Source organism: Plectropomus leopardus, chromosome 11 (assembly GCF_008729295.1).
Source record: "Plectropomus leopardus isolate mb chromosome 11, YSFRI_Pleo_2.0, whole genome shotgun sequence".
Taxonomy (NCBI): domain Eukaryota; kingdom Metazoa; phylum Chordata; class Actinopteri; order Perciformes; family Serranidae; genus Plectropomus; species Plectropomus leopardus.
In genome coordinates this window covers 1,868,497-1,890,486 of record NC_056473.1, presented here as the reverse complement: position 1 = coordinate 1,890,486, position 21,990 = coordinate 1,868,497, and the positions used below count along the sequence as shown (strand labels likewise).

Below are 21,990 nucleotides of genomic sequence, written 5' to 3'. Positions count from 1 at the left end.
GTATCCTCTCAGGAAACAGACAAATTAGTACACAAATGACGTCATATATGCTAAACACACACATAGACACGCACAAATCATGCCATGCCACCCAAGTTGCACAGACGCACAAACACAGTCTCTGTGCTCACGGTGGAAAGATGCACCTTGAGAAGGTTAAGTTCTGATGTTTGACTTTAAATTGAAATGAACAAATGAAATGGGTCATACTCCAAAAGGATCATGACTTCCACATAGTTTTACAGTTGCAGAGGTCTGAAATAGTTAAATACATCCAGAGAAACATCGAAAAATGTTTTTTTTTAGTATCCACATAAACTTGGAAACTTGATATAATTTAGAACTTTCTTTTCTTACTATCTATGACAAATATTAAGTTCACAGACAAAATACCTAAATTTGTTAAATCATGTCTATGTTCTAGTTAGTCTGTGTTTAAAGATTTTAAAGACAGATTGGGCATTACCTTTGTCTAACATGCATTTAAAGATTTTACAAAAAGGCCCAACAATAACATCACCAAGCAGTGGCACAATATTGTTCACAGTTTATAATGAGCAATGGAAAGAGAAACTACCCTCATTGACCCTCATTAATCCCCAGTTGTTCTATTATATCATTGGCAAAAACAGTCTTGATTCCAGCGGCTTTACACAGAAAATTAGATAATGGTATTCTAGCGTAAATGAGAGAATGCAAAATATGCTCACTGAAGCATTTAATGGCGTATTAGAAATTAACAAAATAAATTAATAATAATAGCAATGGCCCTGAAATTAGTGGAAGTTCAAGACATTTGATTTGACTAAAAAGTAGGCTAAGTATTTTTGAAAAGTGCATCGATTTAAGGGAATTCTACGAGAAATACTTGAAAAAGTCAAAGTTATTGGACAATAAAACACACAAAGCACTCAAAACGAAATTTCAAATTATAAATATCTTTAGACTATAACTGCACCTCATTCTAAGTGTATTTTACACCGAGTTTATGAATTGTAAATTGTTTAAAGGCTACAGTGTTGAGTATGTTTCTATAATGTGTGAGCATCATGTGTATCAGTGTGAAGACATGCTGCTGGAGCTGAACTCAGGTGCTCCTCTGTGTTCAGGCTTGCATTAATTAACTCTGCACAGGCCTAGCTTTATACACAGTGGCTATATAGTTCATTTATAATTGAGATTAAAATGTTTACTTACATTTTTTTTTATTTTGATGACTGTTTATAATAAATTGACTATAAATGGACTGTACTTGTATAGCGCTTTTCTAGTCTTATTGACCACTCAAGGCGCTTTAACACTACATGTCACATTCACCATATACTTACCATAATAGTAAGTATATTATTTTGATGGTGGGTGTTTTATCCGGAGGCAGAGGTTTGTGCCTGATTTGGGATTTTCATGCGCAGTGACGCCACACACCGAAATGCAAAATGGCCACATGGTCGTAGTAACCTTCAGCTCTGGTCCCTGTTCATCCTCTGCTCTCTGGGTGTCTGACGGGCAGATTACGGCCGGTTTCTATGCTTGTTTCTACCATCAACTGACCCGCTTCATCAGATGAGGTGATACAGGGCACAAAAAAGCACATTTCGCTTCAATGTGTTCACGTATCAGATGGGCAGCTGTACCACATGGTCCTCAGCTAATATCTAAGTAAAACGCACACATCGGGGAGCTGCATGCTCACTGGGTTTGTCCTGTAGAATGACTAAGTCCTAATATTATAAACATATATATTTTTTCTTTTTAATAGAAACTTCTATATATTTTACACATTATTCATCCCACCCATCGGCATCAGAATGCTCCACAGGAAGTTAACTGCGCCAAAAAGGCACATTATTTATTAATGCCATCACTGTCCAACCAATAAACTTAAAAGTATATATATATATATAAATTTAAAAAAAATACTTACTCTCTCCATGTGTGGACCAGATGCAGAGAGTAGAGACATACAGCATCAGACCCCAAAACAAGGTCGGGCTACCCATCCGTGTGTCAGATCTCATGTTCCTTAACATAATTCTCCTCCAAAATCCCCCCCACCCCCACCTCCACCCAAAAAAAAGGCTGGGGGAAAAATGAAATAAAATAATAACCAGCTCCTATAAAAAATAATATGAAAAAGGACAAATAAATGTGTCTGTAGCCTTAAAAGGCTACTCTGAGGTAGCCTGCGAATGCGTGGCTTCCGCGATTTGCTCCAAAAAATAGAAATAAATGTGTAAAATCGTTAAATGAGTGAATTCCTTTGAAGAAGTGAAAAAAACACTAAAACAGTCTGCTATTTTTGCCAATCACAGGATACGTTGACGTCGGCTGGTATGGCACACAAGCCAGTGATTTGACTGGATAAATGATGGTAATCCCCATCTTCAGTCTCCATCTCTTGAAAACAGCAGTGCGCGTTCAGTGCGATCAGGCCCTGCTAACAGCGACACAACAAAAATCACACGAGATGTTCTAATGAGAAGCCTTTGCCTCCATGGTGAATTAACAGCGGTGTCGCTCGTGTGAATGACTGTGGACGAGGGGAGGAGGAGTGGGGCAGAAAACACGTCCAGGTCCACAGGGGTGGTGGCTCCGAGGTTGAAAAATGAATGAAAACCCTTTTTTTATTATTTTGCCATTCAGCCAGCACAGGCTCTCGATCCCCAGCAAACAGTCGTGGCCCGCGGTGAGAAGTCGCTTTTTAAACCGATTTTCCAGCTCCTCGACTCCGGCTTGTCCGTGCCGTCAGTCGGGATTTGCAGCTGAAAGAAAATACCAGACTTGTGCCACGCAGGAGAACGGCTCTCTCCAGCTATCCAGCTAGACGAGCTCGGCCGGGGTGGGAGGGAGAACGTGTCCGCGAGGAGTTGCGCTTTGCGAGTGTTTCGCGTTTTTGCCGTTTATCCTCGCAGAAGAGAGAAAAGCAAAACTCCCGTTGCGTGTGTATCCAGAGGCTGAAATCCAACGGTTCGCCCTCGTGAACGCAGGCTGTGGGTCTCCGCTCCTCTGCTGTAAACAAGAGTCGGCTTCTCTCACACAGAAACACATAGTGCTGTGGAGAAGGTGGCCGGGAGCACGCCGGAAAAACCGGAGTGGATTCGGACCCAAAGATTCCCACTACACCCAAAACAAGAGGCACAGTGCCGGGGATAATGGGGTACCGCACAACCCCGACTCGGCGTCTCTGGGCAGCAGGGGTGGGCGATATGGCCGTAAAATAATATCACGATATTTCAGGGTATTTTTGCAGTAATGATATGCTTGATTTTATGAAAAAAAACACACAAACAAAAAAAAAAAAACAACAGAGAATATTTCATTATTAATTTAAGAAAATACAATTACAACAAAATAAATGCTAATAATCATCATCATCATCATCATCAACAGCATCATAGATTTAATATTTAATGCACTTTACTTTTGGAACAAATTTCAAAGAGCTACAAGATACGCGTTAGCATTAAAAAACAAACAGATAAAAACAACCACGATAAAAGCATATCTAAAATTCATAAAAAATAAGAGCATAAAAGCAAGTAGTATATGTCAACTTAAATGTAGTTTGCCTTCAAATATTCAGCAGATACCAAATAAAAATGATCTCTCAGTTCTTTGGTTGGTTAATAACAACAGTGGGTGGGTTTCCATTACAGAACTGCACAAAACTTAAGCGATATTTTCATTGATAAAACACAAGTGCGAGACGGCTGCGTTTCCACTGAGTGGTGTTCTGCAACTTCTCCTTTGGTGATAACAATTTAAGAAGCATGTAGATGGATGTTCAAAACATTAGTAACTTTATTTCTATTGTAGCCACAGCACTAGCCACCATTTTTTCCAATAAAACTGGCTTCCACGGCTTCTTCAGTTCTAACCGACAAGTCTGGAGTCTTGTAGTCAGGCTTTAAACCGGTGTGAACCCTTACAGAGTCATTGAGGTCATGTGAGCTCTGAGTTTCAGAGTGGACCCACAGGATGGCCAGGTGGGTCAACAATTCATAAGTGACTCTAGCAACTCCGTAACTCAGAGCTCACATGTGACCTTAAGAACTCTGAGAGGGTCCACACCCACACAGGATTTAAAACCTGCGAATCCTGACTAGTCTCTTAGAATTGTAGAATTAAGCAAGTCCAGTTGTCTATGAAAAAAGCATCTACAGTTACTATAACGGAGAATCTTCGCCAACATACTCATTACGGTTCGTATGATGTCCTATGAATAAATGCCCCACAAATGACGTAACATACAATAACATAAAGTTACATAATAAGCATAAAGGTATGGTTTAGGTAAATAAAGGTACTGTGGTTAGGTTTCTGAAAAGAAATATGGTGAAGACGTACCTTAAAATGACTCAGAGTTCACATGGTTCTGACCATGCGTCTTCATAGTAAAGTCCATGGTTTTGTGACCCATCCACCCACCATAGAGTGACCGAGCACTCTGACAAGATAAGAAAGCAACGGCTATAGGATGGAAAGATGTGAACAAACCAAGTATAAAGCAATATACAATTAACATGTGCTGCTTTGGAAAAACTACTTTATATTACAACAGGAAAGTTGGCAGTTTTTGAAAATATAAAAACAAATACAGCTGTAGGGTTCAGCAATCAGAATTATGAATATTAAGTGTTGTAGCCCATGTGATCTTCAATATTTCTGTACATTCAAACACATTACTGTAACAACATCTGTTTTTCACCTCTGTTTTCATTTTCAAGTTCATTGTTGCGGTTTTTGTTTTTGTTTTACCTTTTCATTTTATGGTATACCATATTTGTTGCCAAGACTATTTTATTTATATGTAATGTCTGTTATAACTGAAAACAGTAAGGACATTCTTTAAAAAAACAGATGCTAGTCTAGCTTTTTTATTAGTTGAATTACTTTAAATACTGTGTATAGAAACCCCCTATAGGAGAGAGAACCCAATTTATCAGTCAGAGATGTTCTTTTTTCCACACTTTTAGCATGGGTTATTTTTCTGTGAAATACTAGATAGTTTTACATATTTAAACAGTCTGGAAAGGGAAAATAACTCCTAAATTTAGGTGTTATTTTCGTAACTCATAAACGGGCAGTCCATACTGAGGGGTTTCAGACAGACATTGCTTTGTGGTGAAGGGTCAAAACAAAAGAGAATGTTGTTAAGCACATTCTGAAATGATGTGGCTGTGTGTATTACAAACTGGACAGCTGCAATAACTGGCACTTCAGTGTTTGGGTGTACTTGCTAAGGTGGCTCATTTATTTTCAACTATTATTACAATCTTATACAGAGACACTGGTCCAAAATTTAATTCAAATATCATTAATATTTTGGTTACACAGTGCATAGTCTTTACCAGATTTGTTTTTCAGTGAAGTATCTACCACTAACTGACACTCAGCAAACCTGGTCATTGTTAGTATTCCAGCACGGGAGAACTGATTGGTTGACTGAAAGGTGGGAGGTCAGTGGTGCCCCCTAGCCAATTAATTTGTCTCTGGTTTTACAAAATTTTAAACTGCGATGTTCTGCTTGACAGGACTGATGTCTTTGTCTCTGTCAAAGATGATGATATGTTACATCCTGTCCCGCAGAGCCAAAGTTCACTGAGGTAAAATATCACATCGTTGGGAAATTCTTACCATGCTTTCTGAGATTTATTTCCTCCAAGGATGTTAACTGCTGACTGAATAACTTTGTGTCGGGAGAGGTAAATGATTACACAGAGGACGTGAGTTTTACTTTGTGCTTGATTTGTTGTCAACATAGAGTGTTATTTGTCATCCTTTCAGTAAGCTCACTTTTGTTAACTTTTTGTAGGAAAAAAAGTGCACAGTCACCACAAGAAACAAAAAAGTTTGCAATGAGTTACATTTGAAAAGAGGCACATTCTATGCAAATATCGTCAGAGACTTTATGCAGATAACATTGATCATATTAGAAGTGAAAAGGCAACAAACTGATAAACAATTGCAGCATGTTTTTTGTAGCAGGGAGTGAAATAGTGTTACTGTTAAAGGGGGAATTTCTTTTGAATTTCTTTTGTAAAGGATTGTACTTATTTATCAGTTTAGGGGTGGCTGGGTTGTGACTTAGTTTGTTGTTTTCTGTTGGTTTGTTTGTTGTTGTTGTTGTTGTTGTTTTAAATATCACCCTCTGAGAGCAAATAATCCTTTTTCCTGAGCCTCCCTGAGTGACGTGGTAAAAGACATGACCCTACCTGCACCATGAGCAACCATAATTAACGGTTTCTGATTATGATGAATGGTGTGAATTTGGAGATTGTTTTTAAGAAAGCATGCACAAAATAAAACCATTTAAAGTTGAATATCCTGAAGCCAAATAAAAAACCCCAATATAACTCCCTCCCCAATGCTATAGCCAACCCTCTCATAAATGACCCTGAAAAAAATGTCCCTAAAAACAGTTGATTTCAGCTGATGAAGACAATTTTTAGCTCATACCACATCTGTACTTTTCAGGGTCAGTAGCCAGGTCAGCTACTATCTATTTTGGTTCTTCAAACACAATTTATTTAGAATAATTAATTTTAATTGTAAATAACTCTTAAAATTGCAATCTGTCTTGTTAAAAATCATTAATAGCTCTACCTAAAGTTATGAAGACAATTTTGACATAATCTAAAACTTTTTCAGTTGACTATGCATCGACACAAAATATAAAATATTCTATATGAGTTTCAGCAGAGATCTTTTATAGTGTGTTAAAATAATGGTGCTTCATAGAAATATTGCTGATCTGATGATTGATCTTACTAGATTTGTATGCATTGTTCCCTCCCTGGTGAGTTCATGTCACTGTATTGTTTTAATTCCATAGAGAATAACTGCTTTTATCAAATAAAGTGATAAGAGTCTTTATAGTGATTTTTTTTTGTATTTTTTAATCTTTTTATTATTTTTGCCTCTGCAGTGAACACGACTACGTTCACAGCCTCAGTGCCGTGAAGTGTGCTTCGTGCAGTGGAGCTGTACCATAGGTTACACTTGCACAGCATCGTCACAGGCCCGCAGTAAAACGTGACATGGAACCCGCGCTCAGGAGAGGAGTGCACACACCGCCTGTCCGCTTGTCAGTCATGCCGTCCATGCAGCAGTGACAGCACGGTGTGCAGCGCGCGCCGCCGCTCATTCTCAGGCACGTCTCACCCTGAATGCAGGTCTGTGATGGCAGTCACCAATCAGCCGCCATGCAGCTGCAATTGGACACAAGGAGGAATTCAGTATTTTCTTTATTTTCATGTAGCTGACTATTTTTGACTGGTAGACTGCAACATCTCGTCTCATTCCTGTTGAATGCGTGGATTTCCGCTTAGCATTTTATTTGAAACCGATTTTAATAACCGAAATTTAAAACGGGAATTTAAGAGGTGGCTGTTATAACTATTATGAAATAATCAGAATTAATTCTCCAGCATTTAAATGAAACGAATCACTTGGTGAATAACCACGACTTCCTCTATATTAGTTAATATTAATACATTTTAAATCAATCAAAGAAATGTTTAATGGGGTTTGTTATCACTTTCGTTCTAAATATTATCATAAAAGAACATAGGTTATATAACACCATTAACAGCTACTTTATTTACAGGCATTGACATATAAAGTTCTTCAGCTTAATTACTAAATCTCATAAAAACTTTATGCAAAGACGATATTGGCGCGTGAAAGCAGTGAATATGCGCTTTTTGAGACCCAATTAATATGGCAACAATAAAGTAGGCAATACATTTGCTTAACCCGTTGAAACCTGTGCACATTAGCTTGATTTCTTTTCAAAACACGAGAAGGCAACAAGCAACTTAACAAGACGGCATAAAAAAGCGCCCCCCCCCAAAAAAAAAGAAAGAAAAAAAAGTTTAAAAATTACATGAAAAATTACTAATTACTAAATATGCTTACTTTTTTCTGTAGCATAATTTTAAATATAAATTTAGAATTATAAATATATACATTTTCCCTTTTTTGGGATAAATTTGAAATAATCCTCACGTCTTTTTTAAAAAATATTTTTAGATAATTTTCTTGTCACCTTTAACTTCTTTCTTGCAATTTGTGCGACTTTCAAGTTTGTAACCCCCCCCAATATTCTGGAAAGAAATCAAACTTAAATCTGTTCATGGTTAATAGTCGTCGAAATCGGAGCGTGTGCTTGTGATATGTTGTTGAGATGAAGCTAGTGGTTAATCAAGAGCAAGAAGCAACGTGAGACTCACTTAACTGTGAAAGAAAGACGTTATGCAGCACGTGCCACCACTGATGAACGACACTGAGCCAGCTGGCTTTCTTTTTCTCATTTCAAACCATGGACGTATTACAGTGAAGTCAAACGCCAGTTTGGAGGACTTGTTTGGGGAAGCACCATGTCGTGAGCTTCAGTGTACTTTATGTCTTTCAGTGTTTGTATAGCGCCCTCTGCTGCTGCAAAGGAGCCCTTACACTTATATTGTAATCAGCTAATGTGACACACTACTGGAACATCAAGTCAAATCAGTGTTGTAAAGGAAACAAAAGAAAACAGTCAACCCCCCCCCCCACACACACACACAGTTTTTTGTATTTTTTTTAAGTCAGGGGAAAACTTGAAGTTTTTTTCCTCACCTAGTCTGAGTGCACCTGTGCCCCTCCCAGACCTAACCATCGGGGGGCACTACACTTTACATTTTGACACAACACCTGTCTTAACTTTTTCAGCGCTGCAGTGTCAACAGTGACACACTGCAAGTGTCAACCAACTTGTTTTTGTGAGTAGCTGTGGTACTGTGTCATTTAACTTACAATGGGGCACAAGATGGGGCACAGGCACGGACAGATATTTTTATGATGGAATACAAACGTTAGATGCTGTTCAGTAAGTCGAGATGTTTTGTGGCAAGCAGCAGACACATGCAGGCCTAAGACAACATAACTATGTTGACAAGAGCTTGAGCAGCAGTTTGGCGATGACTTGGCAGTATTGCAGGTGGTCATGCTGTTGTGTTGTCACTCGCAGTGTGAACACAGCTTAATGCTCTCCACTTACACTTCACTGCAGCACATTTTGACTATGACGAACACAATAAAGTGTACTGCATGGCCAGATTAGAGGTGGTACTTCTACTACAGACTGACTGTTGGCATTTAAGTTTTCCATCGTTTTTCATTTATGTTTGATTTCTTTTTAATTGCCAAAAAAACCTTTTGCCCCCTCTAAGTAATGGCCAAGGTGAGCGCCTATGTCACCTATAGGAAGAGCCCGCACTGAAAGCAAATACTTTTAGGTGGTGTAATTCAATGATGTAGGTGTCAATAGCGATGAAATAGCAATGAAAAGTGATGTAGTAAAAGTTGTAGCAATCTACCCTATGGAGAGTAATTTATAGTTTGAGCAAGTAGCTTGTGTTTGCCTCCCTCTCTTCTTCTCTCTCTCTCTCACTCTCTCTCACTCATTCACACACACAAAGATAAACACAAAAACTCACAGATTTGAGGATGCAAAGATAATAAACAGATAAGGTTTCATTTTTATGAACACTTGATCACAAAACATCTAAAAAATAGCAGTTATAATTTTATATCTAGAAGGTACTCCAGTGATGATCCCTTTAAACACAAATAATGGTAAACACTTCTACCAGCAGGCGCACCCTGCCAGGCTTTTTTTTTGTCTTTGAGGCAAACTCAGCGTCTCAAGTATTGCGTCTCCAAAAGCATTGCTTTGTCCCCTCAGTGCTTTATAAATGCAAAGAGGAAAAACTTCTAAGAAAATACGACAATGATCACACAATTAAAAAATAACACCACCTGGGTTGAGCGTAACTTGTTGAAAAAGTCAGAGTGGAGGAGACTAGATTAAAAACTATTGATGTTTTTGTGCTACCAGCGATTAACAGTTGGGGGAGGAGGTTAATTTTAAGAGGTTGAGGACAATGCAGCAAAAAATGATTTCTGACGTTTAGAGTTTTGAGGTCTTTATATGTGGCCTTAATCCTGTTCTGTTAAAAAGAGACACCCAGCTGCCTCCCTGAACCACTCTCCACACACTGCTGGTCAAAATTTGGTGCATATAAAGCGAATAATTCAGTATTAAACATGTGAAATATACAGTACATGTAAGAGTGTGCGTAAATATTCTGTGCAGAGAAGAAGGTTGGTAGGAATTTGCATAAAAAGAGGTTTGGGTAAACTTTGGCTGAGGTTGTACTTAAATTAAGCCTATAATTTTGTATTAAGGATACTGTTCTTTTTCTCCTCAGGAGCAGGTGCTTCCTCCCCCTCTGCCTCTTTTTTCTCTTCAAACACGGCCAGTAAATCCCAAGACTGAGGGATGAGCTGGTGACAGAAGCCTAACTCCACCAGCCAGGACACTGAAATGACACATATCACAGAGGAGAGCATGGCCACTGTCCTGAAGGGAAAGTACTGTGTGATGACTCCGTCCTCTTCCCTCCAGCCAGGGTACAGAAGGAGAGCAGGGATCCCGAGCAGCGGCTCCCCGCTCACCCCCCGCAGCAGTAGTCCCACTAAGTAGCCACTGATGGCGCCGTAGGTATTAGCGCAGGTGAAGTGCAGCACACAGATGAGCTGCGGGAGCACCACGCAGTACAGGAGGTCCCCGCTTATCAGCCAGAGGCTGAACACGCTGTCATCACCAAAGGCCAGGCCTGTTCCGGCCAGGCCCACCAGCAGCACGCTAGCACGGATCACCCGCTGCAGCTCCCGCTCCGAGGCCTGCCACAACGGGAAGGGAGAGGGACAATAAAAATTGAGCTGCTTTGCTTAACGCTGAACCAACAACACACAACACACGCTCGCGCGCGCACACACACACCTGCTTCCTGAAAGTCGTCTTGTATATGTTTTGTGTAAACATGGATGCTGAGGACAGCAGCACAGAGTCCATGGAGGACATAACTGCTGCCGCCACAGAACCAATGCCTAACACTGACAACCAGGTGGGTGTGAGGTAGTGCAGGGCCAGCGGCAGGATCTTCCCTGCCTCCCCTCGTTCAAAAGGAGGGGGGAGACCATACGCTGTCTGGTTCCAGTCTTAGAGAAAAGGAGAGGACGAGAGAGGAGGAGCAATAGAGGAAGAGAAAGAGATAGTCAGGGTCGAGAGGAAAAGAATAATGGGAGGGGAAGAAGCTTTTAACATTATGGTGATGGCACTGAAAAAAAAGAAAGGAAAGAAAATGTAAAAATAAGCACTGGGGAGGAAGCAAAATGTTTGAAAGCAGGCTAATGTCTCATCATAATTAGCACAACATGCTGACCATAACAATGAATGTTACCACACACACATACAAGTGCAACTGTGTTTACATCGTGTCGTTTAACTGTAAGAACATGTCTCATTGAAAATACACAAATGCATTGATCAAAGTGGGAATTTGATTTTGATTTAAAATATCCTTCACATAACAGAATGTAATGGAAATGAACTTGAAACATGATGTTTTCTCTCCCATGTTTTTCTTTTATCATTATTATTTATTTGTTTATTTTATTATTGTACTTTTTAAAAAATGGATCTGTCCTTGTGTGCTTTTTCACCTGCTAACTTGTCTTTTGACTTGTGCTTTTATTTATTACCTTTTAACAACTTGATTTTGTTGTGATTTATTATTGCCAAAACAAGCTTGAGGTCAAGTTTTTGTAACTGTCTTTTTTGTAAATCCTCTGGCTGCTAATAAAAAAACAAATTTAAAAAAATACACAAATACTTGGAGTGTGTGTGTATTGTATGTGCACAGCTGAGTGTTTCCATGCATATGTACCTGCAGAGGCAGCCACCGCTCCAATGACAACAGAGGGGATTCCCATAACAAAAACTGTCCCGGCAGCAGCAAAGCAGGTGACCTGAGCCTGAGCAGAGGACGCTGCAGAGAGGATCCTCTGGTACAGAGCTTGATAGGCCAGTCCCCCTAAAGCCTACAACACACACACACACACAAACACATGCACGCACACACACACGCAGAAAAAACACACAAAGACACACAGACAGATGATTGTGGACTTCAATTCTATCCTCGAAGTCTAATCTCTCTGCTTTTTCTACTATGACAGGGTTCCTACAGCTTAACCCTTTGAAACCTGAGCAATTCGGCATGATCTTTTTTTAGAAATCAAGAAATGACCCCAAAATAGCAAGAAAATATTTTTTTTTAAAAACATCAGAAAATAACCTTAAATTTGAAAGAAAGATTAGTAAAATACCAAAAACAGGAAATTAAAATTAAAACTACAATAAAGTAAATATCCTGTAGCCTACTTTTAAACAATTATAAATATGTTATTATGTATTTCTTTACATTGCTTCCTCATTAACATTTTTTTAAAAATTGATTATCGCCCACTCTTTTCTGTTGGCTAATTTTTGCATCTTTTTTTAAAGAAATCAAACCAATTTTCTTATATTTTGGAAGATTAAAACAAGTGGGATTTAAGTCATTTTAAGACTTTTTTAATAGCACTCAAAATTAAATTCAAGACAAATATTACATGAACCAAAATGGAGGGAAAAACATGAAACATCAATTACTTAAGGCTGGGGAGGATTCTTCTCAAATATTTTTTGTAATATAAAACATTACTTTTTGGTGACGTTTATACGACACGCATTCAGAAAATTATTGTATTTCTTTTAAGTTACCCTTTACTTTGAGATTTTACAACACTAAAAAAACTAATTCAACCTAACCGGGGTGAGTCACTGACTTACGAAATGGTCATCTGGGGGGTGAAGCATTCATTTCATGTCAACAGTTTCAACGTTACCTTGGAGCTGACCAGAGCTGAAAATAATCAGCTGCCAGCAGATACAATAACATCAGACAAACTCATCCTGACAGGTCGAACAGTCAACTGATGACTATTTTGTTCATATAAATAACTCTAACAGACAACAATGAGACATTTTGGCAAATTTAGTCCGTTTTCCATCACTGAAAAGCTCCAGTAATGAACAGTTTGCCCACATGCCTTTACTAGAGATACAGAATAATCTCTGCTGGTGTGCAGTGATGCAGCTAAGTATGTATTGTTTCAATCCCCAAACTCCACAATACAAAATTAAAATTAAAATCTAACCAATAGCAGCATCTCATCCGCCCATTTTCCTGCATCTGCCAGCTTCAACTCTCCCATCCACGAGCTTCCAATTGTTTGGTTGAGGTGGACGTTCTGTGAGATGTCAGTAACTGCAGGACTGAGCACCAAAAAAGGAATACAGAGCCACTGAAACAGAAAGAAACAGCTGTTAAAGCAAAACTGTGGACAAGTCATCCATTTCATCACACACATTTCTTAACACGTATTTATCTCATTAAAGTGTCATTATTTCTGTTGCTGTCCCTCCATCCTCCTCCTCCTATTAGTCATATCTGTCGCTTTATTAAAATCTCTATGTTTCTCACCAAGCTGATGAAGATGAAGGACAGCTGGATGATATCAGTATAAGCCACAGAGTAGAGACCCCCTAAAAATGTGTAGATGATGGAGACAGCTGCCGAGATAATGATGGAGAGGGCAGACGACAGCCCGAGAATTATGCTCATTGTTCCTCCTGGAAATAACACAAGAGTGTTAAATCAGAGGTGGTAAACAAAAACGTGCCGTGATGGATGATGGCAGAATCACTGCGTTGAGTGTGCACAAAGTTACTCACCTAGAGCAGCGAGGATGCAGGCAACCCACAAAATATCACTGATTAAAGCAGGCATCAGCAGTGTTGCAGTGAACATGTTGCCATAGCGATGCTGAAAGGGGTCCAACATTGTCACGTAGCGCTTTGACCTCATTGGTTTTGCGAAAAACAATCCTCCTTAAGAAGCAGAACGTAAAACAAAGAAAACAAAACAACAGTTGAAGACAAAAAAAACTTGAAATGCCTTTTTGTCATTAAAAATATTCAAATTTCTTTCCATCAACCAGACAAAAGATGACATTTTTGTTTTCTCCATGGCTTCTGGAAACCCTTTACACTACTTGCTGCCATTTCATTGTCCAAATGATTGACCAAGAAAATCAGTAGTTTAAGCAATTCTAAAAGTAATCATCAGGTCAGCTGCAGCCCTAGTTTAAAGCTATACTTTGCAGGAATAGTTGTTTCCTGCTTTTAAACAGTATCAGCAGCTAAAGTGAAAACCAACCCCTGATTTACTACTACTCAAGAAACATTTACCTCTTTAACAAGGCTTACACTGACAATACAAAGGGCACAGTAAATGTATGGATTACTCATTGGCCATGTTGGTTAATGTGTTAATGCTTTTAGGTATATAATTAACTGACCCTACTTTGGACTTAGCAGGGGAGGAAATTAACAGTCTGTCAGGAACCAAATTCAAAACAATGAAATTTGTTTCTTTATTAGCATGGAGACTGGAAGAACCCGCACCCACCGAGCTGGACTCAGTGACTGAGCGAGGTGATGCAGCATCTCACACTTGAGAAACTGAGATTTACATTAAATTGCTCTTCTGATAAATTTGTGAGCATCTGGAATCTTTTCATGGAATACATTAGCTACATTAGCTAAACTCTAACCCCCCACACTACTGAATATAACTCCAAATGAAGTAAGTTACTTTTATCTACCTTCTTGCATGTTTTTGTAGCCAATCACAGTGGGATAAGCCCTAGATGAGCCTTTATTGTGTGCAACTGCATGTTCCTTTAAAGTTTCTTTAGATTCGTGAGTGTCTGTATATGTGTTCATGTACACATATGTTTACACAAATATGTGTATGTGTTCATTTTATTTGACTGTTTTCCTTTGCCATGCTGTGTGGCAGTTTTTTTATGTCAAGAAAACAATATAACTATGTTTAAAAAAAAATCAACTGACCCTGTCCTTTCCCTTATTTTAGCTCTTTTAAACAATATGGCATGAAACCCAACAGCAGCAGCATCCAGTGTCATTTTACACAGATGTAGATTCTGCTATTACCTCCACTGCCAGCTCATCAGCAGAAAAACGATGTATGTTTTATACAGAACAGCAGGGTGAAATAACAACATTACATTCCCACACTGAGAAAGCTTTATAAAGGACTCTTTGAAAGGTGAAAATTATCTGTTTTTTTCCTTTTTGAACACCGGAAGGATTGCCATGGAATATTACTTCTTTGCTTAGCAGACATCCATCTTTGGGTCTACCCACAGTGTAACACAATGCATGTTTGATTACATATAAGCCCACAACAACAATAAGCAAAAATGAGCAGATAAATAGAATGAAAGGATGAAATACTGTGTTTCTCTTTAGATGCACTTCTGCTGAAGGCGGAGTTATGAAGGTTTCTGTATGACTGTAAACAATGTGACCCTGTTTTGTGAGTGATGCATCAGTCTTCGGATGAGTCTGTGGTCTGGTTAGCACTGTATACAGAAATATACACAAATACACACGACTGCAATACATATATTATATATATATATATATATATGTATATATATATACATGTAACTGGTGGACTCTAGTGTTGTCTTTGTTATGTTGTGATGAAAAAAAGCCCAAACCATGGGTATCTTTGGAGGCGATCTCCATTTATTTCTGACAGCAAGAGGTAAAAAACAAAATCCTCTGTCAATTACGTTACCACAACTTGAGCCCCTCTCCCATGGAGTACAACAGCAAAAAGGGGGCCTGCCATATTCAATGTAGTGCAGTAAAACACGGAAAACATACCTGACAGCAACAGGTAAAAAACAAAATCCTCTGTCAATTATGTTAGCACAACTCGAGCCCCTACACAAATTAAGCGACACAGGAATATGTTAGAATATTGTACAACAAGTTTAGGCTGAAAAATGAACTTATAAACATAGCTTAACAGTGCTAAAACATCAACGTTACAGTGAGAGTAATGATGCTTACCTCTCCCATGAAGTACAACAGCAAAAGGGGAGAGGTAAGGCGAGAGACACCGCTCTATAGGAGGGTACCCCCAAAGGTGAACGTAGGGGAACAGAAACTGAGTATTAAACGTTCCACATAATGACTATGGAGGTCTAAGCATGTCAGGTAATAACAACAGAAACAATTTTGTGTAATTACAATACTTAATATTACAACTGTACATCTGGCTCTTTACACATATTACTGCTGTATAAATGAGCCTGTTACATATATATATATATATATATATATATATATTTGTGTATAAGTATGTGTAGACTGGACTGTACACAGTGCTAACCAGACTCGATTCTGAATATTCCTGCACAGGCTTTCAGTCTGTAAGGAATCTTTATTTCCAGGATTCAGTTTGTGGCACTGTGGCCCTCAAACATGTCAGTGCAGCCAGTGTTGAGACTGTCAGCTAAACAACATTCATTTCCAGCAAGCAATGCCCTGTAAATTGATCTGCATGACTTCTGGTGTCTTCTTGACTAAACTATTGTTAAAGAGTATCAGCAAAAAGTATGACACAAGAGGTAACCCATCCTGGGATACTTGAGTATGCCAAAATTTACCTGAAACAAGAGCATTGCCTTATTAAAATATTAGCTTTGGAGTGGTGCTATAATCTTGTTTAACCCTTTGAAAGTGGAGCAAATTGGCTTGATTTCTTTCAAAAAACATGAAGGCAGGAAGGCAATGAGCAACATAATAGGAAATGACCCGAAAATTAGCAACAAATTCCTAAAAAATTACAAGAAAATTATTTCAAAATAGGTTTAAAAAAAAGAAAAATATTATATATTTATCAACATTTTTTAAATATATAATTCTAATAATCATTAATACAGTCTCAGGACTTTTTTGATTAATCTTTCTCTCTCTCTGTCTCTCTCCTTGTCTTCCATTAATTTTCAGGTTGTTTTCTTGTTACCTTTCACCAATTTCTCGCAATTTGCTCATCCCCTTTTCTGGCGTTTTTGAAGAGAATTAAACTTTTTTGTTTAAGTTTCAAAGGTTTAAATACTCATGGAAGACATCTCAATAAAGCACAAGATAGCTTAGAACTTATGTCCATCCAGGTTTGAAAGGGTTAAGTTTGTAGCCATAACTTCTTCCAGTGCAGTGTGTTATCAAACAGAAGCTCAATTTATTTGTTACTCACCCAGAAGAAAATTGATAAGATATGCAGGAGGCCCCATAGCCCAGATGAGACCTTGAGAAGGAGAATAAACAGCCTCAGCAGTTCCCATAATGTAACCTCCTCCAACCCATGTTGCTAAAAGCAAAGCAAAGAGTGCAGCAACAACACACAGTGAAAGGGGCAGAGAGCAAACACAGTAACACGTACATTCAGTATTACTAAATCATAAAGCATAAAACTCAAAGTTCCACCTGTCATGGTGAAAACCCCGACCAGGACACTGATGTTGCGGCCACCGACAATGGTAACTTCGCTCTTAGTGCCAGCACATGTCTTCTCCACTTTCTTGGTTTTTCGAGAGGCCCAGATCCCCATGACCAGGATGACAATGTAAAAAACCACCACGGCCACCAGTCCGGGAACATTCACTGCCATGATTGTCTGGTTACACAATGCACAGTCCATCAGTTACACTGACATACAACACTTCATATAACACAATAAGCACACTAAAGCAGACAAACAAAGCATGTCATTAATCATTAGTTTAACTGCAAAAATCTGGGGCTATGCTACAACCCCCAGTGACAGTTAACACACCTTTATTCCAAAAGTAACGCACATTTTTTAAACACAGAAAAAATAGGCAATAGACTGCTTTCCCATTGCAAGGAGAGCAGAGCTGTGCACTCTACAGCAGACAAGTATACCTTTCTGTGTGTTTTTCTTTCTGGTGAGTCATTCAACGACATCAGAAAGCAGCATGGTGGCCAGTGAAAATGTTATGGTGATTACTTCTTTTTTATTTCTCTTAAGCCATATACCCACTGCACAAAAAAACGGCTAACACCTGCTAACATCTGTCCTTTTAATGCAATGAGAATGAGTATGATCGGCATTCACACCTGGGTGAAATGACTGTGTAGTAGACACAGGTTTTTATCACCTCCGGCTCCAGTCTGTATTAATAGGAACACAACACCGAGGTGTACACACTAATTTCAGCTCCTTAACTAGCGAGATGAAATGATGTGCCGGCACTAATTACCCTCCATATCCTTCTAAGCAGCTAAAACACCAATCCAAAAACCTCTGCATCAAGTTTGAAAGAGACTGAATAAGTAAGAGATATATAAAAAGAAGAAAACACTGAAAAGTTTTCAAAGCAGGCATCAGCAGAGACTTGTGATTTCAAAGACAGTGATCTCAAAGACACACACAAAAGCTGTCAGCAAGGCAGACTCTGCTGCGGTGGTGTGTTTACATTCTGTGGGAATGCAGTCTATCGCCTGTTTTTAGCAGGTTTACCTGTCTTTGAAAAACCCGCTTTCACACGTTAATTTTGGTGGGAAAGGGGTATTACTTACTCAGTCGCTCTCTCAAATTCACTGCAACCAAAATTTTGACTGATGTTCGAGCGCTGTCTGAGTGGAGACGGACGGTAATTTATGGCAGCTTCTCAATGCATCTCGCTGGCAAAGCGGCTAAAAAAAAAGCATGTTCACCCGTGTGTTGCATTTCTATCAGCGCTGATCGTAGCTGGAGCCGATACATACCTGTGACTGCTGCAGAGTTATTTGACCCGGGTGTGAACGCCAATTAGGAACTTTTCCATTACATTAAAAAGCCAGTAGTTTGCGGGTGTTAGTGGGGTTTTTTGTGCAGTGGGAAAAAACCTTCAGTATTGTCAAATTTTGTACTACTTACATAAGTATGTAAGCAAGCCCATCATTACAGGGTAGTTATTGAATGACTTATGCAAGCCCAATGTGAGCAATTTTTAAAACACTTGTGCAGTAGCTCACCTGATAGGATGCTACTTGAAAGTGATACAGAGCCATGGCATTACCATAATGAGCACTTCCCCTCTGGAAGTAATCCTGACTGAACGAGCAATAGCAAGGCTGTAAACCCTCAAGGGGGCTCACAAGGGGGGTGTAGGGTGGTCCAAGGTGCTACTTTGCCTGGAACCATATAAGCCCACAAAAAATAAATAAGTGATTAAAGGTGGGTATCGCCCAGCAATATAGATAACAACTGTGCAGCCTGGGCCAGGGGAACACTGAGGACCCTGATACTATGTCTGCTGTAATTTTCCAAGGAATTTGATCAAGTATTTTACAACCAGGATTCAGTCTTTCTCCACGTGAACTTTTGTCTTTGCGGGAAATCAGTATGTTTGCGTTCAAGTTGGGAAATAGACACATTTCATTCACAGCATTTACATTGCTTTTCTTTAAACTAAAGGTACGTACTTTGCTTGTAAATTCACTGGCCGTGTCCTGGAGGGCGCAATGTAATCTAAATGTAGATACAGTTATTTTAATCGGAGTTTTCCAGTAGTTTTCTTTGAAGAATTTACTTAAAAGAACTATTCCAGTTAAATAAAGCTTGCAGAAAATACAGGTGAGCATTTAACAATGAGAGGCATAAATAAATGTTTTTTTAATTCACATTGTATCCCCCACTGTTCAATAGGTTAGTGTTAGCCAGTCGTGTATTTTATGCTTTGAAGTTTGATAATGATAGCCAGTTTGATACATACAATATACTTTATTGTTGCCAACAGTAGGTCATGGCTGATAGCGATCATAAATTATATCAGTGTTTCCCATTTATAACCAAGACTATAACGGGCCGCCATAGTCTAATTTGTCCAGCCATAGTCTCAGTGATGGAGCTTGACTGTATTAAAATATATACTGATATTAATATATATATGTTGGGTTATTTATAGCGCAGTGGCGGAAGAGAGGAGCAGCAGAACGTCAGGCACGGTAAAAGTGAAACTGAACCGTTCATTCTGCTGGACCTAAAACCGCTTACACGTCTTACAAAAATCTGCAAATACGTCTCTCTCATCCATTGATCTGATCAATTGTGAACGTATCAACAGATCAATTATCTATCCTCACGAGTCACATTCAACTGCAGGACAGAAAAAAAGAACTCTGTCTGAGTTGCATTCATTGACCTAAAAAAACGTCGGATATTAGAGTGAAACTTCACAAAAATAGTTTTTAATCCAACAATTGATTTATGGTGGGGCAGCGGGCCATGCCTTTCTCCCAAGTCACTCAGGGAAAAATATTTGTAGCTTCGGGAACGGTTAGGAGAAAAACGTCGCAGCTTTGCCACCCCCCTTCTCTGATAAATTAAGAACAGTGCCTTAGACCTCAAAGGTTTGCCATTGTAAACTGTGCTTATATTGCTTGTTAGATTGATGTCACAGATTTCCCGTTGAAGCAAAATCATCATTCATTCACCAAAGCACAAGCACTAAAGCACACACAGTACTCATAATGCAGACAGAACTGTTCCCATGTAGTGAGTTTATACACATATGTTAGGACCTCCAGATGTCTCTTAGGTTTCGTATTACTAAAACATCTTCTCTGTGTGTATGTATGTATATATATATATATATATATGTGTGTGTGTGTGTGTGTGTGTGTGGAATAGTGTCTTTTTTGTTAACTTTCTTTTGTTTTTGGATATCTTTGTATTTTTAAATTTTCAAATACATGACTGGAAACTTGACGAATTTTTGGAACTGCAATAGCACTGTAATTTGAGCATCAAATCATTGCATAAAACGAAGTGTCCCCTTGAGTATAATGTTGGAGGATTACTGTTGTAATGTAACACAGGTGGAGCTGTTTTATCTCTACATTTTATCTCTGGTTTGAATGTCACATTTGCAACGGCTGTTAAATGAATGCAGTGGAGTATGAAGAACAATATTTCTGTGTGAAATATATATGTCAGAGCAGTTTTTCCCCGTCAACACGCAAAGTCAGTGTCCAGCTTAAAATATCCTCTTTGGGAACACGGACACATGAACGTTTTAAATACCACAAAACGAACCTCAGGCAACCGCGAGCCTCGAGAAAGGCCTCCACTGATAATATCTCCATCATCTGCATTTATAAAGGCCATCATGCGTGGGTATTTGGCAGGATTTTAATTTTTCGTGACAGGTTAAAAAATGCGTGTTGCTATCGCAGAAATTGCATGACATTAGAGAACAGGCCGGACGGGTTGAAAGGAGAACGCAGCTTCACACTGGACCGCTGTTAGTCCACATTTAGCTAGTTCACCAGTCACTGACAACTGCAACCCTTTTAAGCCGCACACGAGAAATAAAAGGCAAATATTAACACCGCCGGGACATGTCCGATCTATATTAATCATACAATGACCATGATGTGTTTTTTAAGCTCAATGAATGAAACATGATTAGAAATTGTCCTATTGTGGTGCTCCCATGTGCTGCTGTCGTTACCTTTCTGTTGAGCCGCCGTCCTCTCTGCCGAGCATCTGCTGCCTCCGGTGAGGTTCAGTCCCGTTAAAGCCCCGGCTGGTCACTTCTCCTCTATTGTTGTCTCCCTCTGAAACGTGACACCTGGGGGTCGCGCGCAGCCCTGTCGAGACGTAGAGAAACGTTTCAAATCAGACACGGATGTGTATTGGATGTGCTGTTTTAGACACCTGCTCGTGGCTGCGCTATCCCCTTCATAAATCCGAATTTTCATCTGACACCAGCTCTAAAGTATAAAGGTCACTATAGATTTGTAGTACAACGTTGCGCGCACAGCTGGTTCGAAAGGGTTGCAAACTTGCGTAGTTGCAACGTTTTTTACTTGAACGCAGCCCGGATGAGAGCTCGTAATAAAGCGTAGCGTTATCTTGACGATGCCTACAGTAGCTTCATAGACATATCTTAACCCTTTAAAGCCTGGTTCGACATCAACTTCTGGTACAGACTGATTTCAGAAATAAGGGGGGAAAGGCAATGCTCATCTTAGCAAGAAATATCCCACAAATTGCAAGAAATTAGCAAAAGGTATCTAAAAAAGATTTCTTATGAAAAGGAGGGGAGGATAATTAGAAAATTATCAAAAAATGTATTTCTAATTATAATTATTTATATTAAAATGTT

General features: G+C 39.0%; 2 protein-coding genes across 3 annotated transcripts in view; both read right to left on the bottom strand.

Annotated features, from left to right (window-relative positions):
- Nucleotides 1–3,030, bottom strand: part of igf1ra (insulin-like growth factor 1a receptor) — a 104,163-nt gene extending 101,133 nt beyond the window's left edge. For both annotated transcript variants that reach the window (XM_042495402.1, XM_042495403.1), the window contains exon 1: nucleotides 1,925–3,030. In XM_042495402.1, coding sequence (XP_042351336.1) covers nucleotides 1,925–2,030 — 106 coding nt within the window. In that variant the 5' untranslated portion in view covers nucleotides 2,031–3,030. The remainder of the gene's footprint in view (nucleotides 1–1,924) is intronic.
- A 6,536-nt stretch (nucleotides 3,031–9,566) lies between these two features.
- LOC121950385 (high affinity choline transporter 1-like) lies at nucleotides 9,567–21,645 on the bottom strand. Its single transcript, XM_042496368.1, has 9 exons — nucleotides 21,334–21,645; nucleotides 17,300–17,489; nucleotides 17,070–17,183; nucleotides 13,667–13,822; nucleotides 13,416–13,564; nucleotides 13,090–13,236; nucleotides 11,775–11,928; nucleotides 10,829–11,046; nucleotides 9,567–10,728 (listed from the first exon to the last, which is right to left on the bottom strand). Exons 2-9 carry the CDS (start codon nucleotides 17,481–17,483, stop codon nucleotides 10,213–10,215), a joined length of 1,638 nt encoding a protein of 545 aa, XP_042352302.1. The 5' UTR covers nucleotides 17,484–17,489; nucleotides 21,334–21,645; the 3' UTR covers nucleotides 9,567–10,212.
- Nucleotides 21,646–21,990: the final 345 nt, after the last annotated feature.